The 27,858-nt window shown below is 44.4% G+C and overlaps 1 protein-coding gene and 1 long non-coding RNA gene across 20 annotated transcripts in view; one reads left to right on the top strand and one right to left on the bottom strand.

The window, feature by feature from the left end:
• ITPR1 (inositol 1,4,5-trisphosphate receptor type 1) overlaps positions 1-27,858 on the top strand; it is a 355,914-nt gene that overhangs the window by 317,131 nt on the left and 10,925 nt on the right. For all 16 annotated transcript variants that reach the window (XM_055259821.2, XM_055259818.2, XM_055259814.2 and 13 more), the window contains 5 exons: positions 2,279-2,474; positions 4,147-4,239; positions 5,403-5,542; positions 6,033-6,198; positions 9,353-9,513. In XM_055259821.2, the coding sequence (XP_055115796.1) occupies positions 2,279-2,474; positions 4,147-4,239; positions 5,403-5,542; positions 6,033-6,198; positions 9,353-9,513 (756 nt within the window). The remainder of the gene's footprint in view (positions 1-2,278; positions 2,475-4,146; positions 4,240-5,402; positions 5,543-6,032; positions 6,199-9,352; positions 9,514-27,858) is intronic.
• Positions 5,232-27,858, bottom strand: part of LOC129471348 (uncharacterized) — a 54,874-nt gene continuing 32,247 nt past the window's right edge. The window contains exons 2-5 of one of the 4 annotated variants that reach the window (XR_010118656.1): positions 25,530-25,665; positions 22,212-22,283; positions 17,054-17,169; positions 5,232-5,411 (exon numbers count right to left, since the gene is read on the bottom strand). This is a non-coding gene — a long non-coding RNA (uncharacterized lncRNA). Of the gene's footprint in view, positions 5,412-8,707; positions 8,827-17,053; positions 17,170-22,211; positions 22,284-25,529; positions 25,841-27,858 lie in introns of those variants that run through there. The other 3 variants (XR_008653560.2, XR_010118655.1, XR_008653561.2) reach the window with 3 other exon arrangements.

Here is a 27,858-nt window from a genome sequence, read left to right as displayed (position 1 = left end):
GATGGTCAGTAAATACGGAAAAATGTTCATCCTTGGTGCTAAACAAAGACATGCTTATTAAAACAGTGCAATCCTGTGTTTTACCTGTGACGTTAGTAAAGGTTAAAAAGCCTGATGGTGCCCAGTACTAGTGAGAGTGGGGTAAAATGGGCATGATTCTTTACTAGTGGTGAATGTAAACTGATCCTTCCTTTCTGAAAGCAGTAGGCAAAATGTTTCTCTTATACCATTTGACCCAAATACTCCATTTCCAAAAATTTGCCGAAAAGGAATAACTAGACGAGCATGTATAGAGGCATGTATAGAATTGTTCCTCACAGCATTATTTATTATGACATATAATTGGAAACGTCTTGATTGTTTTTAAAAAACATATTGGTTATGTCAATCATGTTTTTCCTATATAGTGAAATACCAGGTGATCATTTTTGACAGGAAAATGTTCCTGATGGCTTGGTGAAAGGCTGGTTCTGTGCCAGTATTATGGTCTAATATTTTTGTAAACAATATATATCTATAAATTGCATTTTTTTAAGGCCAGAAGGAATTAAGCTATTGAGTGAATGTCTCTAGATGGTGAATTACTAGTGACTTTTTTTCCTTTGTGCTTTTTTTTGTTTTCCAAGTTTTCTCCATTGAACATGTATAATTTTCTAATTAGAAGAAAGCTTTTCTTTTATATAAATAACACTTATTGATTGTTTTAAAATCAGAAATTATAGATGAGTGAAAAGAAAAAAATCGCTTGTCATTTCAGTGATTTGGAGCCTGTATAATCTCTGTGGTCCTTAACCACAGAAAACAAGTATCATTTGTGTGTTGTCTGAAGTTGCTCTTACTTGCCACTTTATATTGAGCTGCTGGAAAATATTTAACCAACACGAACAGCAACACTTTGCCTGCTGTCGTATTGTATTGTATTGTATTGACTAAATACCTCTTCCTTGCTTCCCTTTAAGTATCCTACACTACCCAATGCCCTTCACAGAACTAGTCTCAGAACACAGATTGGTGTTAAGGAGGCAGAAAAGCCAATCGACCAGAAAATGACCTCAGATGTAAAATTCTAAATTGGAAGGGACTCAGAGATCAGCTATCTCAGTCCACTTATTTTACAGATGAGGAAACAGATCCAGAGAGCTTAGATGGCTTGGCCGACATCTTGCAACAAATTAAAAGCAGTCAGGATTCGACCCTGTCCCCTGACTCACTTCATGGTGCAGTCACACCCCAAAGCCACAGTGGAGACCAAACCTTCCGTACAGGATTAGACAGCAGCCAGAGGCCAAGCTAAAAACTAGCCTCAGGTCTAAGAGTAACTTCAGAGAGCTCTCTCCCCACACTCCCCTCCATTCTCCCAGTCAAGTATCTGTGACTGTAGCTCTTGGAAAACTAGCCATCGTCCTCCCATACCTATATGTACCTATAGGGATCCTCCATTCCTCAGGAAGCCAACTTCTTGCAAAGAGCAGCTTCCTTAGCAGACGGCAAGCCTGGATTGTGAATGCACTGTGACCTGCAGGGGTCTTACCCTCACAGTGTTAACGCCACTAATGTCCCTGCGATATACTAGCTATGTGACCCTGCCCCAGTCTCTTGACCAGGAAATTAATGATAATTACTATTTACTGTACTTACTGAGCATATGTATGCCAGTGTGCTAAGCACTGTGCATACGTGGTTTACTTACTCTTCATAATAACTCTACATCTTCCAGTCTGCAAATGAGGAAATGGAGACTCAGAGGGGATGAGGAAAGTGCCTAGCCCGAGATCATGTGGTAGATAGTAGCTGAGCTAAGATCTGAATTTACATCTAGGTCCAGAGTTCTTGCCACTGACGCTGGCTTGTATGTCTGCCTTCCCACCAGACACTGGGCTGCAGGAGGGCAGGGACCAGGGTGGCTGGCTCTTCATAAACTCAATTCAGTACCTTCTAAATGAATGGGTGCCAGGACCCTCATCACTTTCCTCTCCCTTTGTCTCTGAAACTCATTGGCACAAGCACGTATTTTCTCTATTTCCAGGCCCTCTAAATGGCTCTGGATACTACTTGAAGTTGCTATTGTTTCCTGCTTCCTCTTCTGTGTTTATTTTTCCTCATTTTTACCATCTCCATTTCACTGTGAAGCCAGGGAAGATGTTCAGTGTTAAGATCCTATGTAGTGCTTTTGAGTGCCTAAGAGGGTAAACGCTCTATAAACCAAGTTTTCATTATGGGATAGTGATGTACATCTAACATCAAGGCTTCTTAAAATTCTTTTTGTTTGTTTTCAAAGCTTTTTGATTTAGTGTACAGAGAAGAGACTTTGCTTAATGTCATTAAAAGTGTCACTCGCAATGGACGGTCCATCATCCTGACAGCAGTTCTGGCTCTGATCCTCGTTTACCTGTTCTCAATAGTGGGCTATCTTTTCTTCAAGGATGACTTTATCTTGGAAGTAGATAGGCTGCCCAATGAAACAGCTGTTCCAGGTGGGTTTGGGATCTTCTGATCTTTTTAATGCTAAAAGATGATTATTTCCTGATTACAACTGAACTAAAGAAAATAATGACTTTAGTAATGCAGATATCTCCCCATTGTATCTCCCTAACACGCAGAGTGTGAATTTCAAATACAGGTCTTCATTCTCACAATGAACGTGACATATCAAATGCTAAGAGTGCGTGACCAGATCTGACAGTTATTCATTCACTAACATCATCTTTTAAACTAGTGCAACTTTTTTGTAAAGCAGTGACCATATATATTGAGAGCGTTGGAGTATGCATCCCTTTAACTTAGTAAATCTACTTCTAGGAATCAATACTTAAAGAAAAAAGGCCTGCTGACTGTGCATGCAGAAACAGACATATATGGGAGAACGTTTCCTGCAGTGTACAGTTGGAAGCAGTCTAAATGTTTGGGGGTGTTTCATCAGATCATGGTACATCCATGGGGGGAGGGGCCTTGCACATAGGTACATCTTTAGAAACCTCCATGGAAAAATACCCACAAGATGTAGTTGGAAACGGCAGAAGGATAACTATAGTAGGATCACATGTATGTCTTTTTTTTTTTTTTTTTCGAGACAGGATCTCACTCTCTCTCCCGGGCTGGTGTGCGGTGGTATGATTTCACCTCACAACCTCCAACCTCCCGAGCTCAAGCAATCCTCCCACCTCAGCCTCCCCAGTAGCTGGAACTGCAGGCGCCTGCCACTGCATGTGGCTAATTGTATTTTTTGCAGAGATAGGTTCTTGCCATGTTGCCCAGGCTGGTCTCGAACTCCTGGGTTCAGGCGATGCCTCAGCTTTAGCTTCCCAAAGTGCCGGGATTACAGGTGTGGGCCACTATGCCCGATCTTATGTTTTCTTAAAAATTAAAAAGCTCATATACATATATTAAAACATGGATGACTGTACCTCCAGACTGCTAGCAGTAGCTCTCTCTGGGGCTTTTTTACTATATGCAGGTTTTACAGTGAGCTCATGTTATTTTTACACATAGCAAGAACAGAAGAGATTTCCAATTCTGAGAGTGAAAAAAAATGACCATAATACTTTAATGGTACCCAAGTGCCCTTTTCTCTCAGTTACAATAGTTGGCTCTACTTAGTGAAATTCTACTGGTTTTTCATCCCGAGCCTAAGGAACAGACTAGAATCGTTGTGGCTGAGTGAGCCAGCCAGCCTTTGTGCTCTCCCTCCAAAATGCTGTGTTCTTGGCATGTTTCTCCAGCCTCCCAAGTTGACACTAAGTGACATTTCCTGCCAGCCATCTTAGAGTTGTGGACTAAACTGGCCTGGACCTTGGATTTCTATTAATGCCTGCTGATGCTTCTCGTGCAGACTTGGTATAAATCTTGCCAGAGTCTGTACGTTCAGTAGTATCTGTCTAAGAGTTTCAGCTGTTTGTCTTTAAAGTTAGAGAGGTGCTATTTAAGTGCGATATTTCTAGTAAGCCTACAGGAATTGACATTTTTGGCTTTTTTCCCATCCAGATCACCAAATGAAAGTGTAAATTGCATTTCTGCTTTGAATTTATATGCAAGATTCTAGGGTGTTATTTATGTAAAGAATTGTTTAATCAGCCGTGAATTGGGGACTTCAAACATTTTAACCATATGCTGCCAGATTGTTCATCATAAAATTTCTCTCTCTCCCAGAAACCGGCGAGAGTTTGGCAAGCGAGTTCCTGTTCTCCGACGTGTGTAGGGTGGAGAGTGGGGAGAACTGCTCCTCTCCTGCACCCAGAGAAGGTGGGACCTCCTAACTGTAAGCCCCATGTTAATATCGGACTCCTCCAGAGACTTAGCTGATGCAGGTGATGTTGGAAAAGATTAAATTTACTGCTCAGGAGTAAGGCTATAGCAAAGGGCAAAGGCTGAGAAAGGAGGGAGATGAAGGGAAAAGAAGGTTACACATGAAGAAAAGATGTGATGTGATTCAGCCAGTTTATACTGAGTGCCTACCGTTTGCCAGGGACTGTGGTGTACTGTAAGAGACAGTAATGTGGTGGAGGGTGCAGGCAGGCCAAGCGGTGATTGCTAGAGAGTTGCCCAATGCTGGGAATAAGGATGGAATACAGAAGTTAGGTACCCGGCCTACTACTGGGCTAAGCGTGTCATCAAGAAAGTGATATCCAAACTATAACAGAAGACTCTTGATATTCCAAGGAGAGGGAATAGTACATCTAAAAGTTTTAAAGGTAAAAAGAAAACACAGCAAGTTTGGGGAGACAATGATTATAAGGAAGGAGAGTAGCAAGAAATGAAGCCACAGATACAAACAAAGGGCTAGATCATGAAGGGTCTTCTATGTCAGGCTTAGGAGGTTAAATTTCATCCAGAGGATGGTCAGGGGTTGTTGGAAGATGAGTGATGAAATCTGTGTTTTAGCAAGACCCTTCTGTAGCTGGAGAAAGGAATGAGGCACACAGCAAGGCATGGCTCTTACTGCATAAACCAGTGAGAATGAACAGCCTCCAACGTAAAGCAGTTTATCCAGAGGCCCTGCCGTGAAATATCCCTAGATTTAGTCCTCACACCATTCCCAGTGAGGAACCTGGGTCCTGTGGCATAACCCTCATCTGAGAGACAAGATGCCTGTGACTCAGAGTTGCAAAGCAACTCATCTAACATGAAAAGACTGTTTGCGGCTGGGTCTGGGGTTTAAAACCTGAAAAGAACAGGGCATGTTTTAGATCCCATAGAGGGAGAGCAACACTGCCATAGCTGGAGAAATTAGCAGGGGTTAGCGATGAAAACAGAGTTGCCCAGACGACTTTAGCTTTTGAAAGAAAGTACTTAATTTTATTCTTTCGTGTGCCTGGTGAGATGGCATTCAGGATACAGGATTTCAAAATCCCAGTGTCTCTTTTCTCCTCACGTTTTCTGTGTGTTATTACTTGCCATGTTCACAGAGCTGGTCCCTGCAGAAGAAACGGAACAGGATAAAGAGCACACATGTGAGACACTGCTGATGTGCATTGTCACTGTACTGAGTCACGGGCTGCGGAGCGGGGGTGGAGTAGGAGATGTGCTCAGGAAGCCGTCCAAAGAGGTAAATTAATCCCGAGGGGAAGGAAGGGCAAAGGGGGCGGGGGGGGGTGGTGGTTGGTGGGAGCACCATGCAGTGGTGTTGAGTGTAAACTGAAGACGCAGAGGAAGAGCTGGGAGTAGGGCTGAGTAGCTGCGGAACTAGCTCGTCAGGCTTCTTTCCTCTCTATCATGTGAGGTGGTGCTGCAAAATCAGCTGTGTGGAAAGGGTTAGCTTTGGCTCTCTGTTCAGTAGGCTTAGGGACTGTTTCCATCTTAGGCCTGATCCACCTGAATGCACGGCGAATATACCTCCTGGCTGTGTCACACCACACTTGGAGAAGTCACAATTGAGACAGGGGATATGAAAAGAGATGCAGTGTTCACTTTAAAAGTTTCATGCCCAGTTTAATTTCTACCCCAGTAGACGAGGTCTCACTTGAGCTGTGCCCCAGGCTCTGCAGACCAAAGGGTCGCAAGGGACCCAGACTGATCCAGACGCCTCTCTTTTCCAGGAACCCCTGTTTGCTGCTAGAGTGATTTATGACCTCTTGTTCTTCTTCATGGTCATCATCATTGTTCTTAACCTGATTTTTGGGGTTATCATTGACACTTTTGCTGACCTGAGGAGTGAGAAGCAGAAGAAGGAAGAGATCTTGAAGACCACGTGCTTTATCTGTGGTGAGTGTCGCTGGCCAGCTCCAGCAAGGGTGTGAAGGCCCAGCGTAGCAGAGGCATGTGGATATTGCGAGGGTGTGATGGGCTGGGTGCATGCCCAGTTATGTGGGAGGGGGCACCGGCTGCTGCATCCTCTTGACTCTTCTGCCCTCTGCAGTGAGTAAGGCTCTCCTTGGCCTCTATTCTGCTGGGAAGTATTTACAGACCTGGGTTCTGACTGAGCTTCTACCACTTACTAACTGTGTAACCATCATTTAGTCATTTAACATCTTTAATCCTTCTTTCTTCATCTGTAAAATGGGTACAATAACATGTCCTTCTCTGCATTACTGTGAGAATTAGGAGAGACAGCATATGTTGTTGTTTTTTGTTTTTTTTTGAGACGGAGTCTCGCTCTGTCACCCAGGCTGGAGTGCAGTGGCGTGATCTCAGCTCACTGCAAGCTCCGCCTCCCGGGTTCATGCCATTCTCCTGCCTCAGCCTCCCCGAGTAGCTGGGATTACAGGCGCCCGCCACCACCCCCAACTAATTTTTTATATTTTTAGTAGAGATGGGATTTCACATGGTCTCGATCTCCTGACCTCGTGATCCACCCGCCTTTGCCTCCCAAAGTGCTGGGATTACAAGCGTGAGCCACCGTGCCCAGCCAAAAGCAGCATATGTTACACTCCTAGCTAGAACCTGGCACACTATAGGCACGGGAGGAGAAGTAGTGAATGGCTACATAAAAGAGGTGCATGGACACCAAAGAAATCATTTTCAGTATAACTACAGGAAAATATTTGTAAGTGTAAACTAATCATGGAGGAATCTGGGGAGCTGAGTAATCATTTCAGGATTATTCATAATATGGCTACTAAATATATGAATTTCCTAGTGGTATGTATGAAAAAAAATGATCATTTTCCCATTAAAGACTTAAATTCTTTGCTTTTTGCCCCCTTAAAACCTTTTTAAGCTTTTCGCTTTGGCATAATTTCAGAGTTACAAAAAAGACATGACTATCCAAAGAATTTCTATATACTCTTCACCCAGAATCCCCAAATATTAATATTTTATCTCGTTTGCTTTATACACACACACACACACATTTTCTAATGTGAGTGGCTGACAGTGATGCTTTCTTATCCCTAAATATTTTAGTACACATTTCCTAAAAACAAGAACATTCTCTTGTGTGTCTACAGTATAATTATCAAAATTGGGAAATTAAAACAGATCCAATACTGTTATCTCATCTACAGACCTTATTCAGATTTCACCCTTCATTCCAATAATGTCCTTTGCAAATCCCACCTCCTGTGGGGCTTCAGTCACCATGCCTCATTAGCCTCTGCTGATACTGTTGGAGAATGTAGGTCAATTATTTTGTAGAATGTCCCTTGATTTGAGTTTGTCTGATGTTTGCTCATGGTAAGATTGAGGGTATGTATTTTCCACAGGAATATCAAAGACATGCTGCTGTGTTCTTCTCATTGCATCATATCAGGAGGCATGTAATGCCAGTTCATCTCATAACAAATATCTCAGCTCACTGTAACCTCCACCTCCCAGAGTTCAAGCAATTCTCGTGCCTCAGCCACCTGAGTCGCTAGGATTACAGGTGCCTGCCACCACAACTGGCTGATTTTTTGTATTTGAGTAGAGATGGGATTTCACTATGTTGCTGAGGCGGGTCTTGAACTCCTGAGCTCAGGCAATCTGCCCGTTTTGGCTTCCCAAAGTGTTAGGATTACAGGCGTGAGCCACTGTGCCCAGTTGTGATACTAACTTTGATCATTTGGTTAAGGTGCTAATTGCCAGTTTTCTCCAGTAACTCCATAAAGTTACTTTTTTGGAGAGACACTTTGTAAATATCCTGCTATTCCTTAAAGTTTCACCCCTTAGCTTTAGCATTCATTGATGATGCTTGACTAACTCTAGTTACCCAGTGATGATTTTTATTTTATTATTATTTCTACATTTCTTTAGTGGCTTTTTATTGTAAGAAAGAATTTTTTCTTCTCCCCACATATGTACGTATATTTCTGTGTTTGTATTTGTAACAACATGGACTTATGGATTTTTATTTTATTCAATGGGCTATAATTCTTCACTCTCACTATTTATTTTGATGTTCAAATTGCTTCAGATGTGGCCAGTGAGAGCCCTTTCCAGCTGGCTTCTGGGTTTAGTCATGTCATCGTCATTTTCTATGTACTTTCTTACTTTTTTGGCATCATAATATATTCCAGGTTTAGGCTCACCTTGTACATTTCCTGACCCATCCCTGGAATCAGCCATTTCTCCAAAGAGCCCTGGTTCTTTTTATTGGAGAAAGGTATTTAGAAGCCAAGATCTGGGGACTGAGTGTGCTCATTCCTGTTGGTGTGCTGCTGCTCTCAGGGCTTATTAGGGTACAGATCTAGAGGAGAGGTGTATGCATCTGCATATGTGTGTATGTGTACACAGCACATGTATCTGCACACATCTGTGTCTATATGTATGAAAAAGGATGAATTCATACTGATACCTTTAATTCCATTTCAGCATTATAGGGTTTATTCTTTCTCCTTTTCTCTATTTGCGTTCTTTTCTCAGGCAGTGAGGAATCCAGCTCCCGTTATCCGTGATATATTTATTTGATCAATCCTAGAATACATAGAGACTAGAATTGCTCACCCTGGCCTCTTCAAATTATAAACCTACCAGCTAGAGTTCAAAATTTGTTTAAAGTTCTTGTTGTCCTTATTCTGCCTCCTCAAAAAACCTTAACATATCTGCATTTTGGCATTTACCTGGGCAAAGGGACTTCACATTCCCTGGTTGCCTGCAATGTGTGAGCATGTCACACACATTCTCATTTTACCCGTGAACACTCCTGGAACCTAGACAGTGGTCTTCCCATTCACTGACAAGGCCACTAAGGCATGTGGAGATGAAGCAGCAACTGCTAAGTGGCAGAGGTGGGATTCAAACCCAAGTCTGTCTGACTCACAGCCTGTGTTTTCCTGCCATAATGTAAACATGAATGTACTTATAAGGCCGACAGAATCCAACTCTTTATAAAGACAGGAGTGAAACCACAGCCCCCTTTCTACTGACAGTTCTGTTACTGATTTTTTTTCTTTACCAAGACTGCTCAGTTGGGGCTGGGGGCTTTTTGTCTCATTTTTAGGCTTGGAAAGAGACAAGTTTGACAACAAGACTGTCACCTTTGAAGAGCACATCAAGGAAGAACACAACATGTGGCACTATCTGTGCTTCATCGTCCTGGTGAAAGTAAAGGACTCCACCGAATATACTGGGCCCGAGAGTTACGTGGCAGAAATGATCAAGGTGAGTGGAAAGGCCCCCTGGGAGCAAGGTGGACTTGGGGCCTACGGGCCTGGCTTCTCAGCTCTGAGCAAGGCCCCAGCAGCCCATCGGGGAGCTGCACAACAGAAAAATAACATCCGATGTTGCCTGTGCCCTTCTCACAGATGGGGCGCTGTGCTCTGTGAACTTCATGTGTTCTCTCGAGTGATCCTCAGAACCACCAGCTAGGTGGTATTGGCCTATGTTAGTGGGGGAAATGTTGAGCCTCGGTGAGATTAGCACGTGACCATGGAACTGGGGCTGGGATTTTAATCTGGATCAAACTCCATGGCCCGATTTCCTGTCGCTGTGTGAATCTGCCTCTTTTCTTGGTAATGCTTTTTTTCCCCTTCTTTTAAAATAACACCTACTCTCTAAGAGGTGTCTTAGAGGCAAAGTGATTGCTCACTGTAGTTCAGCATGGTTTGTGTTTGCCCTCAGCCTCGCCTTTCTGGGAGACACTCTACTAATCATTAAGAAGTGATCATATGATGGAGGAATTTGGGTTCCAAAATAATCTTTTCCCTGATGGGAAGTGTGGATACTATGTCCCAGGAAGCGGGGAAGCTGCTTCAGGCTGTTAGAGAACACTTCTCGGGCAGAGTTTGCTGAGATACCAACCGTGCGCTGTGGGCGATCCCGGGCCAGCCGTCCTTTCAGACCTGTGATTTCCGAACATCATTAAAATGTCCAGGGGTGGATAGTGGAGTGAGGAGCATGAACTGTGAAATCGAGGGAGTCTTTGTGATTCACGCTGGCTCCCTCTGAGGAGAAGGGGCCAACTCTCCTTCCAGTTACCAAGGACTTGAGTGCTCGGCCTGATAATGACTTACCCTAACGGAGGCTGCTTTTTATGTAGATGTAATTTTCAAGCTTTTTATGTAAAGATACTGGAAGTCAGGTCTGTTCAGATAAGTACCATCACTGACAGGCCTAGAGGCAGCCAGGCTTTCAGTTTTGTTGCCAGCAGGGCAGCGATTAGGTGCTCCAATTTGCTGAATATCCCGATTACAGAGGCACAGAGGCCTCTCCTAGGTTCTGGAAGGCTTTCTGGAGATACTGTGCCGTCTGTACCCTTGAGGTCCTTAGAGATGAATTCTGTGCTTCTCAAATTTTAATGTACATATGAATCATCTGTGGAGCATGTTAAAATTCAAATTCTGACTCAGCAGTCACTTCCAGGACTTGAGATATTCTGCATTTCCAACAACCTTCCAGGAGATGCCGAAGCTGCTGGTCCGGGAATCACCCTTTAAGTAGTAAGAGCCTCACAGAGGAGACAAAACAGACGCTTACTTAAGATTACTCTCAGAGGGGTTGTGCGAATGATGAGGAGAAATATTCCTAATCCTTTACATACATTTGGCCCTCTTTGGTTTGTAAAATCCTCTTGCCTCTAGTATCGTATTTGGTTGTTAAAATTACCCTCCATGGGGAACCCGGAGGAAGGGACTTCTGGGTGGGGAGAGATGGATGGAGGTTCACGGCAGAGGTAACTTTTGAAAAAGGTTTTGAAAGAGAGGATGAAGACACTAGGGTCATAGATTAGCAGAAAGAAAGGAGAAAAAAAAATCAGCACAGACTGGGGAGAAAAAGACACAAGTTGCAGAATGCTGATGATGGCTTATCCCTTTTACAGATAAAAGCCAGGCTGGGGGTTAAGTGACTTCCCAGGAACAGCTCAGAAGGAGCTGAGCCAGAATTCAAACCAGGCTTGGCTGACTGTAGAAATCGCACTCCATAATCATGTTGTTGGTAGGAAACTGGGAGGGTGCTGGTGATTCTGGGAGCAGACTCATATTTTTAAGCAGATTAGGGATTCTGATGGGTGCCAGTGTGGATTTCCACAGGTGAGGTTTCCAGGGTCAGGACACATTAACTGAAAAGTCCTCAGTTCCTTTCTTCTCCAATTGCTGACACTGGCAAATTAAACCCTACTTGATCAGCATTTATACTGACACAGACCTGTCCACGTGCACAGATAATGACCTTTATTTGCATTCGATGTCTTAATGTCTAGAGGAGGCCTGTACTGTTCACCCTTGACTTATGTTCCTTCTCACCCCTCACTTTGTTCTCTTGTCTCTAAAGTGTTTGAGTGGGTCCTATCTTTAAATCTTCCAGGGGCCAGTTTTGAAGTTTTCTGTTAATCACCTTACTTTCCGGTCACAGAAAACTCTGGCACACTTTTGGGTTTCTGTCTCAATCGTGGAGACTTAAAGGCGTCTTGTGAGCAGTCACTTGATGAGGATTAAGAGCCAGAGTGACCTGTAGCCCGCCACCCACCCAACCCGGTCAGAGCCCGCTGCGTGGCAACACTCTGAGAACCTGGGCGTTTGGCGTGCTTTCCCCATCCACATCATTCTTTGATTATATGAGACATCTTGTCAGAAAACCTAAAAATCTACAGCATCAAGGAATTCTTCTCTGAATGTTAAAGTTGTTGCAGAACCAGATGTTCTGTGCGCTAAGTGGTGGCTCAGAGAAGCATCAGATCTACCGGCTAAACGGTAGTGCCTTCTCGGCTGCGCTATCTGCTGTTGTGTTTGGTCTTGAAACCACATGAATCCCTGCTGCGGACTCCTAAGGGAGCATTAGCCCCATCAGGGTAGCGGCTGGGGTGCTCAGCTGAGTCATTTGGCGGGGGTGGGGGCTGGGGCCCCATGGGACCTCAGAGCTGCGGTGTAGAGACTACAAGACCACCTGCAGGCCCTGCTTAGTCACACCCTGTGGAGGCAGCCACAGTTGGGATGAGGCCTTCATCAGCCTCCCCCCTGAGCGGGGGTATCCTACCCACTGCTGCTGGGAGGGAAAATCAGGTGATCTCCTGAATGAGCCAACCCCAGGAGGCTGTAGCTACTCCAGCGTGGAGGACAGAGAAGGGACAGCTGATGGGCAGTGGCAAAGATGGAAGGAAAAGCAGGCTGGAGGGCTCACTGCCCTCTTGCTTCCCTTATGTCTTTGATACAGGCTCTTTTAGGGTATGTGGTCCTCAGGAAAAATACCTCTTGCCTAATTGCAGAAGGCTGGGGATGTTGCATTATTCTGCAGTTCTCCTTTAGCCCATGGTTGAAGATCCTTGAGACTCCTGGAGACTTGTGGAGTGACAGCTGCCAAAAAGCAACCCAAGAGAACCAATTGAAAAGGCCTCAGATGCCACTTGGGCAGGGAGGAGCCCGGCTGCTCTGAGAGCAGCTCCTTGCAGACAGCAGCATCAGGGATGGCAAATGGGTTTTCATCTCAACCCACACTGGGTCATAGAATTTACCTGGGGCACTGTATTGAGAAGGGTTCTTGGAAACCCAGGCTGACTTGGAAAGAATGACATTTGACGAGTCATGAATGAAAGAGGTGTCTGTGTGCAGAGCCATGGCCCTCCCTGCCTAGTGCCGTGTCCCAAGGGCACATTCCCTGCATTGGTGGCTGCTCAGCCATGTAAAAAACACAACAGCCTGTCTAGATCAGATACTTCACCTTTCCTAATTCCTGCTGGAACTGCCTGCAGACAAGGTGACAGGACCTCTTCTCGCTGTAGATAGAAACAGTGTGTTTCTTGTCATCTCTGGAGGGAGGGAAGGAGGGAACATGCAAAGAAGCTCTGTCTTAAGTTGAGAACTCTGCAACCAGCTGTTTACCCACAAGTTAATCTTGTTTAAACATAACAGGTCGTATATTTCCCTCTCCCCTTTTGGTCTTTCCCTCTCTCCTTTCACTGGAGATGGGAGTATCCCCCTCAAAGCTGGGGCCAGGCTGATGCCTACTATGAAGTCCTCACTACCCAAGAAGTAGAGGCAGAAGATCCAAGGTGAGAGTTTCTGCTCTGTGCTTTCCCTCGCTGTGTGACCCTGGGCAAGTCACGGGACTTTGCTGACCTGGGTTTCCTGTCTGTACATCGCGGTTCATACCACCTCACACATCCGTTGGGTGGTAGACATGAGATAAATGAGACCTGGCAGGTGGGAGGCACGCATGGAGGGAGGGAGCAGGCGAAAGAGCAACTGAGCAACAGGCCCAGAGCACAGCCAGCTAGGAAGCAGGGGCTGCGGGGCTGACAGCAGAGCTGAGAGAAGTATTGTTTCCTATGGTTCCAAAACTCTGCAAGACACCTTGGCTGTGGGCACGTTGTCACTAAGAAAAGTCAGAGTGGGCATCTTGACTCTAAGAGCCTCCTCCCCTGGAAAATCCCTGTCTTTCTCTCTCTTGAACTTTAAATCTTTAAGCATCCTTCAAAGTTGAGGCAGGGCATGGTTGACGTTAGCGTTCTTTTCTCTGTTGAATTGGGCACAAATACTTGTGAATTCTATCCATGTCTTTAGTGGTTTCCTCCACTTGCTTTTACTGCCCAGAAGTAGGGCTTTCATTGATTTGGGGAGTGGACCCTGAGTTCTGTGTATTCAAGGCAAACCTTAGATTAATCATGAAATCATTCATGGTTCGCTGGTAGATTTGTCCTTCAACTCAAGCAATCTGATGGAAGGCGATGCTGTCGAGTACTCAGATGATCAGGGGAAGCGAACCCTCCTCCACTGTAACTCACAGTGCCACTCATTCCCCGAGATGCAATCTCATATTCATTGACTTGGGCCCCAGACAAGCCTGTGCTTTCAGAGAAGTGTGACTGTGGGGTGACCTGACATAGCCCTTGGCAGATCAGGGGAAGAGGGAAAAAAATTTCCTTTCCCTGCAAGAACTTGAATTTTGGTGCCATCATAGTTTTGGCGATAGCCTTTTTTAATAAGCAAATTTTTATTAACCTTGATCTACATTTAAGTTTTCACAGTAATTTATATGCCGCACACCCTTTTTTGAATAATTTTAGCACTGTTTGGCTTTGCTCTAGTGCCAACTAAACTGAGAATTTGTGTTAGTCTATAGATGATGATTTGAAAGGCCATGCTATTGGAGCTATTTAATCTGAGTAAGTGGTGAATTCATTTTGAGCACTTTGCCTGAGAGAATTTAGATACTGCACCCTGGGCATGTTGCAGGTAAAATACCAAATATTTGATTCCCAGCAAAGAAACAGCAGCCCGTTTTTCTAGTATAGTCAAATACAGGAGACCAAATTATTCTTGAAAATTAGAAATTTGAGCAGCATTAAGAAGGAGGGTTGATAAAGAAGACCAAACAGTAACTTAAGTACACAACAGTAACATAAGAAATTAACATAACAGTGCCCATCAACAAATGAATGGATAAAGAAAATGTGGTATATAGACACAATGGAATACTATTTGGCCATAAAAAAGGAATGAAATCCTGTCATTTGCAGCAACATGGATGGATCTGGAGGCCATTATCTGAAGTGAAATAAGCCAAGCACAAAAAGACAAATATTGAATGTTCTCACTTGTATGTGGGGGCTAAAAAAAACCAAAATTGATCACGTGGCAAGTGGAAAGCTAGATAACAGAGACTGGGAAGAGTGAGTCAGAGGAAAAAGGACAGGATGAAGAGAAATGGGTTAAAGGGTACAAACATCCAGTTAGGTAGAAGGAATATGTTTGATAGCAGAGTAGAATGACTATAATTAACAAAAATTTGTGGTACTTGGGTGATGGACTCCCTAGATACCTTGACTCGATCACTAGGCACTATATACATGTAACCCAATTTCACATATACCCCATACATTTGTACAGATGAAAAAAGTATAAGACATGTCTTCTGCTAATTATAGATTTCACTTCTATATCTTGGAATTCTGCCCTGTTAACATAACTCTTATATTTTCAGAGGTGTGTTTTTGAGTGAATTGCATATAAAGACAGACTGATCAGATAGAATACTGTTCATCCACATTTCAGAACGTCCTGATACCATGGACTGCTCTGGCTACTTCTCTAGGATAGCATATTCATTGACTAACGTGGACAGTGAAATATCTGGGGAAAACCTGCCTCCCCATGATAGCTAGACTGTTCTGGGATGCACCAGGGCTGCCGTTTCTGGAGGAGCAGTCTGTGCTGGGCTCTGCTTTACCCCGGGAAGGGCAGATTGGATAGTAATGAATAGGTCGTGTGTAATCGGTGTGCATGAAATAAACACTGTATGTGCATGATCTCACTTAATCCTCATCACAGCATAGTAGGTGGCACTATTAACATTTTACAGATGGGAACCTAAAGCTCAGGAAGGTTGAGCAACTTTTGCAGGGTCGCGGCACTGGGAAGTGCTAGAGCCAAGACTGAAATCCAGAGCTGCTGAACCAGAACCCACCCTCAGGTTGTCCTGACCCACATATCCACATGTGGTTACAGATGTGGTTACCTCTGTGCACATGCACACAGCCCTCCTGTCAGTCTGCAGCCATTGGTTGGCTGGTGGCATCTGGTTTGGACTGGCGCATCTTAGACTTGGACTGGCTTATCTCCCAGCCCCGACCCCGAGTGATACTGAATTAGCCTCCTTTAAAAGAGGCAAGATGCAGGAAAGGCCCCTTTGCGGGTGGAGAGGAGAGTGGGAAAGAGGATCTCCCGGGGATGCTGACTGGCTCATGCATAAATCAGTAAGACAGGAGTTAGATGGGGTGTGACTTTCAGAGCTGCTGCCGCCAGCAACCACTGCTCAGACAACCACTTCAGAACTCTAGGGGTTGTTGAGATGGTAGGAGTTCAGGAAAGGGTATCAAGTGCAGCCCTTGCAAAGGATGTATCTGAAATATATGTTAATTTTGACCTGCTGAAATATGAGAAACTTCACTACCCTCACCTTAGCTTGAAACAGAGAATGACATGTCCTTTGGTGGCCAGATTTGGGAGGTGTCTAAGTAAAAGGAGAAGGACGATTCACTAGAACCACAGCCAGACTGGAGCTTCCACACCCAGGTGACTCATCTGAATGAGTTTAACTCCCTAATAATTACACATGAGAATGTCTGCTCCATCATCCTTTAAGCCTGGTGCTGAGTTTTTCTCACAGTGGGGGTAGACACCTCCCTACTTTCTCTCTTTGCCTCTCCTGCTCCCTCTTCCTTGCCCTCAACATTCCATTGGAGATTTTCCAGTTTGTTCCATTATGGGTTAGTTCACTTGACCTCTTCAGAAACTAGCTATACAGGATCCAGAAGCAAAGGAGCAATTTTCCAGATCAAAAGTAGTCTCAATGTGGCAGCAAGTGGGATGCTCTTAGAAGGCGGTGGGGTGCTTTTGCATAGGAGGGGAGAGTCCAGGAGCCTGCATTCCTGGAAAATGCTTTCCTGAGAGCTGCGGGTAATTTACTTCAAAAAAAGCAACATGCAAAAGAGCCTTTTTGCCTGACAGCACCTCCTGGGTAACATTTCCAAGCAAATAAGTTCTATTAGCTAATTCAGTGCTACTAAACATCTATGAGGAAACATTATGAGAAGATTCAAAAGCAGTAGGACATCTGGCCCTTGTGTTTATCTGTATTTGATAAGATGACACAGGAAGCAAACACAGAAAGCAACGTGTTAACAAGGGCAAAAGATCAAAATGGAAACTGAATACCTGCGTGTCACTCACTACCTTCTGTTTACAAGGGTAACTGGCTGAAGTCTTACCTTGACCCAAGAGAGAGCCTGTGAAATCTGCAGACACTTTCTGAAGTTGGGGACAACAGCTTCCAGCCAGAGGCAATGCAAGGAACCAAGTGCAGGGCTGGTGGGAGTAGAGTTACCTGCAGATCATAATTAGATAAGAGTAAGGACCTAGGTGTGGGGGAAAAGAGGGTGGCAGCAGTGACCGGAGCCAAGAAATGAGCATAAAAATTCACACAGCCATCATGGGGCGTCTCACTTTAAGGAAATCAGAAGTGGAGTCCCTGCCAAACAGCACTTAGGTGCAGGAGAGAGGAAGGGCGAGTCCAGCAGGGCGTGCACTTAACCCTGCTCTGACCTCTCTGCCTGCATGTGCACCTCCTCTGTGCATGAAGCAGGCAGGTCCTGGCTGTTGATAAAGTGCCGTGGACACCTTCTGCTTCGTGCAGATGCACGGTGATGGGTTTGGGCTTTTATTCTGAATTCCAGTGAGGATGCTGGGAGGAAGGGAGTGCCTAGGTATGTTCCTAGAATGTTGATATTTCAGCATGGTTAGTGCTGAGCAGCAGCTTTTCTTGTGGCCTAACCTGAGAGGCCACGAGCATTGGTTAAAATGTCACCTGGGCTCTGACAAGCCCTTAACCATGGGTGAGGATACAGCCTGTGCTGCCTGCCAAATACGATTCCCACAATGCCCCCTTAGCTGGCACCACGGCAGAGTCAAGAATATCGGAGCAGGGAGGAGTGAAGAGGGATTTGGCACTGGCTTCCCGGTGGCTGGAAACAGTGTGTCAGCGTCATTGGACTCGCCGCCCAGCCAGCCAGGCCTCTCTCACCCCACCCTGTGCACTTGAGCTTGGGTTCGTGTCAGTGGCAGCTGCACAAAGCAGTTGCTGAGCTTAAGTTTCCCCACCCAGCCTTAGAACACATTCTGCCCTTTAGTCTAGAGAGGATGAAATCACCCCTTGTTCCATGCAGCACTTCACAGGCACTTTCCTTTCATTGTGAAGCACTTGGTGTTTGGGCCCCGGTTCTGCACTGACCTCCCAGTGCTCTCCTCTGAATTTCCTACATTCTGACCTTCGTGGAGGGTGTGCCAGGTGCTGTTTGTAACGGTGAGTTGAGCAGAGCCATGATCCTCCCTGAAGGAGCTTGTGTGCTAAGGGAGAGCATGGGGCGTGAGTCAGGTATACCCAAGAGTCTAGTCTGTGAGACTGTGCAGGACATGAGGGTTATGCATAGACACTGTTCCATCAGCCACTGAAGACTGGCTTCACTGTGCATGAAACCACTTCTCCCCATTGGCTACTTTGTCCAAGGATGTATGAGTTTGTACATGCTTATTACACACATGAAATACCTGCATACATGCACATTTTCCACAACTAAAAGTGCATTTTCTGCCCCCCGCCCATACCCTGGCCCACCCTCCTGTTCCTTCCCCGACTGCACCACCACCGTGCTGCCCCACTTGCCCTTTACTTCCAGACGTCCTAACTACATTTGTAACTCCCCTGCTTCAACTCCTTTATTTCCTGTGTATTCTAAATATTGACTGTGTCTGGTAGAGCTGGACTATAGTATCATATGATACTGAGAAGTGTGTCACCATAAAAATGCACTTATAAAACTGCTCTCACCCGGAAAATGTTCTGAATATGACTGTCTACATCAGGTATATATATTCAGAGTTCTTTAAAACCTGCGTCTTTACAATGAAGCCTACTGTCATGTCTCTAGGGAATGTGAGAATGAGGAAAAGATGTTAGTATTTAGGGATAGTCATTTGTATGTAAAAGCTATACAAGGTGAACTAAGTTTCCACCTTTTACAAATCCTCTCTCTTCAGGGCCTCAGTTTTACCACCTGTAAAATGAGGAAGTTGAATCAAAGGGTCTCTTGTGCCCTTTGTAGGGTCTAAGATCCCAATAAGCAACATTCAGAGTGGGGATAGGAGTTCGTGAAATATGAAACAGGAAGGTGTGATCCTTAGGGTCTGGGTCAGGGATCAGAGTACAAGAGGCTGGTTAGAAAAGGGGAGAGTTTGGAAAGGATTAAGGAATTTGGAGAACATCCACATGGCCGACGATCTCTTTCCCCTAAAGAGATCTAGCTGTGTGGAACCTTTCTTCCAAACCACTCTTAAGTCAATAACAGTGCTGGTACCCTTCTCACTTCTTCATGAAGTCCTGTAGATGGTGAGACGGATAACATCTTCCATCACTTCTTTCTCAGTGTGTCTAGGCAGGACTGACCTTGAGTAAAACCATTTCAGCTCAGAGCTTTCCAATATAAAAGCCCATCAGATGATAAAGCTGAGATGGAACGTGGTTGTGTTGAAGCAGCTTATTGGTGAGGATGTGTGTGTGTGTTTTCAAAGATAAATGTATCTTTCCCTGAAACAACAGCATAGAACTTTGGAAAGATGTTTCCGTAGGCTTAAAACAAACACAATGTATTGTTGTATAAAAGTAGTAACAGATCAAAGTTGAATACGACTAGAATCCAGAAAAGAATAGAAGAAAACCACGAAAATTGCTAAAATCCTCATACATAGCCACTGGGAATGTTCTGGCATATTTCTTAGCTAATTGAAAGTGCAGGGGAAGTTGCCTAAGCGAGATGTCATAAGCCAGCTTGGACGCTGATGTGGGGAGAAGGGTGAGTGAGCCTGATTGTTCTTTATTCAGAGTCTCAAATGGGCTCACCCTGCCCTTGTCCAGCACGGGTGGCCAGCCCCACCTTTTTCTCCTCCTGTGACCTCTGGTTTCCTCACCCTGGCAGCCTAGGTGCCCAGGACCCAGCAAGTGTGCACCCTGTGTACCATGGTCCCTGTGCACCATGGCACCCTGTGGGTGCCCAGGGAATCCTCCACCTGTGGCCCCAGAATGACTTGAAAGGATTATTCTGAGGCTGGCTCTTCCTAGGGATTTCATCAGAAACGGGTGTGGTTCTGTCTGCTGGGATGAGCCCATCTTTGTTGCGCTGTATCATCCAAGAACAACTATGGAGTCTGGGAAGGGTGATTGTTCATTCCAGTCCAGCTGAAGATGATTATATAATGTGGCCTGTTTTGGTAATGTCATTCAGAGCTCAAAAACAGAACCAGACTGACACCTTGATTTGTGCAGTTTGGAAACCCTTCATGTCGCTTAGTTGGTAAAAACAGAAATCAGTATCCCTGAAATTTTTATCCCAAAGAAAGGAAGGAACTAACTTTACATAGGAGCTGAGCACTGAAACTAGAGTCAATACGTGGATTGCAGTGCTGACTCTATCCCAGCTCTAGGCAGATGACATACTGATTTATAATACTTTTGCATAATGCTTTCCAGTTTGTGGGACATTTTTATAGCCATCTGATCCTTACAGTAACCCAGTGAGGTAGCTGGTGAGGTGATCCCTTTCAAAAAAGAAAGAAAGAAAATAGACCAGGTTGATGACCTAGCTGACTTACATACTCATTCACCGTCCTGTATACACACAACTGAAGCTCTTCTTACTACAGGCCATTGCTTTTTCTACGGACACACTAACGTCACAAGGCTGTGGCAGAAATGTACAGAACCTGTGAAATACAGGGATATTAATATGCATGTGGTCTGAAGTCACTGTACTTTTGGGACAAAGAGAACTGAATTCCTTGAATTTGGGGCTGGCCAACAAATTCCGGGTATGGAATCCCATTTTAAAAAAATTAATAGACTCACAAGATAGAAGAAAAAAATTAAAAACAAAAAAAGAATCATTTTTTAATAAGAAAAAATTACTAGACTTTATTTTTTAGAGCAGTTTGAAGTTTACAGAAAAATGGGGCAGAAAGTACAGAGTTCTCATATATGCCCTTCTCCTAACTTCCTGCCAGTTTCCTCTGTTAGTAACGTTTATGTATTATTGTGGCCTGTTCAGATTTGATATGTCAATATTGGATACATTGTTATTAATGTCCCTCCATCATTTGCTGCTTACTTTTCATGTTGTGCATTCTGTGGGTTTTCACCAATGCAAATGACACGTATCCACCATTAGAATATCATACAGAATAGTTTCTGCTCTAAAAATCCTCTGCACGCCTCCTATTTATCACTCCCTCCCTCCCCGTGAGCCTCAGGCTGTCTCTGATCTTACTGTGTCCAAAGATGGGATCCATTTTTTAGGGTTTTTTTAAAACATGTATATCAATTTTTTTTTTTTTTTTTTTTTTTTTTTTTTTTTTTTTGCGAAACAAACAGAGTCCTGCTCTGTTGCCCAGGCTGGAGTGCAGTGGCACGATCTCGGCTCACTGCAACCTCTGCCTCCTGGGTTCAAGTGATTCTCCTGCCTCAGCCTCCTGGGTAGCTGGGATTACAGGCACATGCCACCATGCCCAGCTAATTTTTTTGTATTTTTAGTAGAGACAGGGTTTCACCATGTTGGCTGGGTTGGTCTCGAACTCCTGACCTCAGGTGATCCGCCCACCTCAGCCTCCCAAAGTGCTGGGATTACAGGCATGAGCCACCACGCCTGGCCTATAATAGATATTATTAAGTGGCATTTCAGAGCTACTGAACATAGTTAAAGACGACTATTTTTTCACCAAAACCAACAGATTCTGTGTTTTTGTTTTTGGAGGGTTAGGTTTCATTTTGTTTTGCTGTGATCTTAGAAAAATTAGCTCTAAAGATTAATTTTTTTTCTTCCTCTTCAATGAAAATAATCACCCTAGCTCATAAAAGGGACAAATGATTTAAAGTCCGTTAAGTGTCCCATATTCCTGCTTTTGAAGACATAAATATTATCTTCAAGCCTCCTCCTCCTGACATTTTCTGAGGGTTTAAATACACGGGGAGGCCAAATCTCTGTTTCCAGGCCTACCCCATACCCCCTTCTAGTCATCTCCATCACCTGAGCATCCCTAGGCATTCTGAGAACATCTAGTTTGTCTTCCTGCCTGGTAAGAGCAGTAGACACGAAGCTGCCATTTGAATTGGAAAGACCATCTTTGCCTCCTCGCATCTTCCCAGAGGGGATTCTCAAGGGCAGAGAAAGCAACAGGACCATTTTTCTAGGACCCGTCTTCTCTCCCATGACCCTTTCTTTTGCCCTCAAGCCCCCCTCTCCCTCAACACCTCATTCTCTGATTTGGCTATAAAAGATTCAACAAAAATGTTCCATTGTTTAGGTGGTAAACGTAATACTCTACCTGAGCAGACTTTCTCTGAGGAGGTGATTGATTACTCAGTAGTCTTTCTTAGAACAGCCTCTTCTTTTGAACCTGGGAAGAAAAAAAAATACCCCACTTCTCAGAATGATTAGTATTTGCATCATACAATCCAACTTCCTCCTCCGTCTCTCTCTCTCACACACACACACACACACACACACACTCTCTCTCTCTCTCTCTGTCTCTCTCCCTCTTTCCAGTCAAGGACATTTCAAGAGGTTGGTCAGTACCACCCCCATGTCTAAAACTTCAGTGTTTGCCTTCGCAGGGACTTTTCCAACTTTACCTAGAAAAGAACTAACCAGAACCTTAGCACTTGTGGTCAGCCTGCTTCCGGCTGTGGCTTCAGTTAGTTTGTCTGCTCCGAGAGAGGAAGCACTTGCTGTGACGGGAACTGCACTGGCTGGATTGTAGGAGGACCAGGGCAGACAGTGCCTAATGACATTGGTATGTGAGATGCCAGCAGCAAGAAGTGAGTGAAGCAAAGCAGAGTGAAGCCAGAGTCAGACCCAGTGGCAGATGCGGCCGACAGACGCTCAGTGACCCTATAATCCTCTCCCCACCTTCCCCTCCCAACTGCATATACACACACACCCCAAGATAATTCATAACAGACAAAGTGTCTTAGCTGAAGATGACTTTTCCAAAAATCCATTAGAAGCCAAGACACTGAGACACGTTTTTGGTCTTGAATAGATAATACAGGCAAGATTCTGCAAACATTTCTAGGCCTTCAGACTCTGGCTGGCTGGAGAGGCGTGGGTGACAGGCTTCACTGGAGTAATTCTGCACTCAAACAAGCTCAGAGTTTTGTATGAAAGTCTTAGCTAAAGAGAAAGTAATTGGATTCAGGTGTTCTGTCTCTGCGCCTGTTCCAGTAATTGGGTTATAGTCTAAACATTTGCACTTTGAGATTTAGATTCTCTGTGCAGAGGGGGACCCTGTTGGTTGGGAACCTTATACCACACTAGAGCCTGTCCTACTGCACAGGATGCAAAGCCAACGGGAAATTGAGAAACAGTTTGGCTAAAATTGCTAATTAATTTTAACTACCAGGTACTTCTCGGTAATTTGAGATTTAATTTCACAGCCCAAGATGATTATTTAATTAAAACCCTGGCAACACCTAGGACCTCAAATTTGGGGCTCTACCCCACTTCAGTGCAGAAAAGATAAGAATGCTTGCCAGTGGGATCCCTCCTAGCCCAGCTTTTCATTATTAGATATTAAGGGAGGCAATGGGGGAGACTCTGTGTGGTGGTGATTGATAAATTTCTAGACCAGAAAATCCTTTTGCTATCTTTGCATTGAAGGCCTCCTATGAAATGGAGAATGAGGCTTTATCCCTAGGATGGGAGCACATGGCCCATGTGGGCTGCAGAAAGTATGACCTTCTTTGAAACGCTGTGTTTTAACATTTGATTGAGCACTTTGGGAGGCGGTGGTTGGATCACCTGAGATCAGGAGTTCAAGACCAGCCTGGCCAACCCTGTCTCTACTAAAAATACAAAAATTAGCCAGGGATTGTGGTGCATGCCTATAGTCCCAGCTACTTAGGAGGCTGAGGCATGAGAATAGCTTGAACCCAGTAGGTAGGCAGAGGTTGGAATGAGCTGAGATGGCGCCACTGCACTCCAGCCTGGGTGACACACCAAGACTCCTTCTCAAAAAAATAAATTGACCTTTCTATCTGGTCTAGATAACTTTTTGAATTTAATATAAAAATATTTCAATCATTTACCATTGATTAAAATGGATATTGTACATTCTAAAAAGATGCATTATTTCTTTTTATGGCTTTATGTACCCCTTGGGTGGGGCCATCTAGTCCCAGGATTACAGGTATGCCACATAGCAGCACAAGACGCAGGGCATCAGTGCCTCTCCACCACCACTGAGGCGAGGGGCAGAGATGCCAGGAGCAGCCCTTGGCATGCTGATGGGCCCCATTCGTGTCTTCAGCACACACTCTTTAGACACTGACACTTGGAGGTAGGGCCTCCGTGCAGCTCCACAGAGGCGAAGAATTATGCATTGAGATCTGGCCAGTGACCACAGTTCTTGGACTAAAGCAGCTTGAGAATAGAGACCTTGTCTTTCTCATCTTTAGATCCTCAGCGCTCAACCCCATGCAGGGCACAGATATTGTAAAAGTTCAGTAAAAGGCTGTTGAATGGAGAAAGTCTGTGCATTTTGCATTTATGTGTTCAAAGACCCTTCTGAAATCATTGCTTAGAGGGCCAGGAGGCACATATGGCATGAAAGAAAGAAGGTGAGGAAAATTCTCATTTTAATCTGTAGTCATTCGGTCACTTGCTATTAGAATAAGGGAGGGAAACTGCTCCTTAAACTTTCAGCTGTGTGCAGACTCTTGCCCTGGTTTTCTGGAGTCTCTTGAAGGCCTCATTAATGTGGACTCTGTTTGGAAATCTGTGTTTTCTATTTTTATAGAAGGTTTGCTAAGCAAATGAACATATGAAGGATTTGAAAGCCAGATTTTAGATGGATTCACTAACAGTTTAGACAGTTTAGCATTCATTTGCATGTCAGTATTAAGTGAGCTATAGGTGAGTTCTGACTACTAGCAGTGAGGACTGTGAATGTCCATCCTCTCTCCTCTCCACTAGTCTGGTCAGGCAGGGCGGCCTTTCACAGAGTTCCTGCTTCCTTCTGTTTCCCTCTAGTCTTCAACAGTCCAAGCTGCTCCTGCCTGTCTACCCTCATCCCCAGCTCCAGCCACACTGGAGCCTCACTGTGCCAGTGCCTTCTGTGAAATGCCCTCACGCTTGCCCAAGGGCTAACCTTCTTTAGGGCCAAGCCTTGCTTGAAGAGGATTCTAGCCAATCAGTCACTGGTTGTTGGGTCTTACTTGGACACTACTCTCTCTACTGCTCCTAGATACCACATAGCCTGCATTATTCCTCTTTTTTTTGTTTGTTTTTAGAGAGTCTTGCTGTCACCCAGGCTGGAGTGCAGTGGCACAATTATGACTCACTGCAGCTTCGACCTCCTGGGCTCAAATGATCCTTCTGCCCCAGCTTCCCGAGTAGCTAGGACTACAGGTGCCCACTACCACACTGAGCTAATTATTTTTATTTTTTATAGAGATGGAGTCTCACTTTGTTGCCCAGGCCAGTCTCAAACTTCTGGCCTCAAGCTATCCACCCACCTCGGCCTCCCAAAGCACTGGGATTACAGGTACCAGCCACCAGGACTGGCCTGTTAAAAAAAAATCTAGATGGTCACTCTCCTTAACTAAATTGTAAGCACTTTGATGGCACGAATTCTATCACATACTTAGGTATCAAAACTGTTTCTCCTTTGAGGGGGTCTAGGATGCAGTGACCATGTCTCTGTTGCTCACTGTAGTATCCTCAACATTGTTGTATCCGGATCTTTTTTCTTCAGTTTGTCTTCCTCAATTGAGGTCAGTCTGCAAAAATATGTAGCAGCCACCGTGAGTATCTAGGGCCTCATGCTAATTGATCTCTCTGCAGCTGTGCTTTGGTTTGTGGCTTCAGCAGCCCAGCCCACATCATCCCTCCTCCCCTCACCCTAGTGGGAGTGAGTGATCACCAGTGACCTGTCGCCTATGTGTGCCCTCTTCTGAAAAATGAGGTTTCCTCCTCAGAGTTGCATAGTCCTTGAACATGGGCTACTTCCTTGGTGGGAAGATGTGGCTATGTCTAAAGGACTGACACAGGAGAGGTGAGTATAGTCAATGATAGGTCACTGCAGCTGCACGGGAGAAAACTGGTTACAGACGGGGAAGCACTTTGGGTTTCTAAGCTAGTCATCTCTGAAATGGAATATTTTTTAACGATCTTTTGCCCATTGCTCTGTGATGGGAAATTGATGAATATAAGCTAACGTTAAGACACATGAATGAAGTGTTTATTCAGGGTATAGGAAGGTAGAGATTGCCATTTTTCTCCTCCAGCAGTCACGATAAGCAGCTCAGGCTTACTACTTAAGCATTTGTTATCAGGGTCCATGCAGAAAAAGAGTTGCATATCATTCTGTCCTTCCACAAGCTTTTATTAATATTGAATGTCTACTGTGCTCTAGTCAGTATACTAAGGTGGTTCCTGCCTTCATAAAGCTCACAAACTAGTGACTGTGACCCTGCCCACCCACCCACCAGTATCTTAAGCAAACACTCTGTGACACCTTGTTGTCGATGTGGTATGACTTCTTGTGATATTTTTCGTCTAGCTCTCTTATATGGCTTCTATTATTGCTAGATGGCCCTAGGTCAAGATACAGTTTAATGATCTCACTTGATTTGTAATATTTAGACATGTCTCATGGAGTTTCGTTATTTTAAATATATTGATGCCTTCTATTGTATACAGCAGAGGTGAGCAAACCCAGCCTGCTGCCCGCATTTGTAAATAAAGTTTTATTGGAACATGGACATACCCGTTTGTTTATTTATTTACTGGTTGTTTGGGGGTTGTAACAGAGTAGCTGAGTAGTTGTTACAGAGACCAGATGGCCCACAAAGCTGAAAATATTTACACAGAAAATGTTGCCGACCCTCATGGTGTACACAAAGCAACAATTATCCACCATGAGTGTGTGTGTGTGTCTGTGTGTGTGTGTGTGGGAGGGGGCTTGATTTGTTTTAGAAAGACCATTAAATGTATCCTTACAAGATGAAACTGGTCCAGGTGAGAATGACACCAGACATGTGGAATGAGTCAGTTTTCTTCCCCCTGTCTCATGCTAAGCTTTTCTTACTGTTCATTCCTGCCTCTCTGTACAGAACTTATGTATGCGGCATGGTCTTTGGGAGAAAGGCATATGTGGGCAGAAGGAAGTGAGGTGGGAGGAGGAGTTGTCCCATTCTGTTAACCAGTAGTGAGAAATATAGTGTTTACAGGCATAAGTTATAGACATCAAAAGGATGGAGATGGACGGGGGAGGAAAGTGAATGGGCCTTTCTTAGGCTGGTTGCCAGCACCCATCAACCATTTGAGGCTGGAAGGAAAAAGGAAACAAGAGGAGTGGTTTCTATAAGCTCATAAACGGGGACATTGACGGAAGAGCCTATTCCCCATTTTCAGCCTCTTAATGATCTCCTCACCCACGCAAACGCATACATGCACATATATCTGTTAAGTGACAGAACACTTGGGACCTTAAAATTCACTTCACTTCAAGTGTTGGCAAAAGGTTTTCCCAGTATAATACATTTTAAAATACACAGCATAATATGAGGTCCCTCGAGCAGTCAAATTCATGGAGACAGAAAATAGAATGGTGGTTGCCAGGGACTGGGGGGAATGGGGTTAGTGTTTAATGGGGATGGAATTTCAGCTGGGGAAGATAAAAAAATAATTCTGGAAACATGATGGGGATGGTTGCACAGCAGTGTGAATGTACTTAATGCCACTAAACTATATGCTTAAAATGGTTACGGTGGTAAATTTTATGTTATGCATCTTTTACCACAATTTTTTTAAAAAACAAAACTCATCAGCCATGTAATTTGCAAAGATCAGAGCGGCAGTGGCAGTATTCAGATTTGGAGATTAGGACCCTTGTTTAGAACCTACATTTCCCCTATATTTAAATTTAAAGTGACTTCCTCTAAGAATTAAGAGTTCCATTGTATGCAATT

The sequence above is a fragment of the Symphalangus syndactylus genome, chromosome 21 (genome assembly GCF_028878055.3).
Source record: "Symphalangus syndactylus isolate Jambi chromosome 21, NHGRI_mSymSyn1-v2.1_pri, whole genome shotgun sequence".
NCBI classification, from domain to species: Eukaryota; Metazoa; Chordata; class Mammalia; order Primates; family Hylobatidae; genus Symphalangus; species Symphalangus syndactylus.
This window is presented reverse-complemented; position numbering and strand designations above follow the sequence as displayed.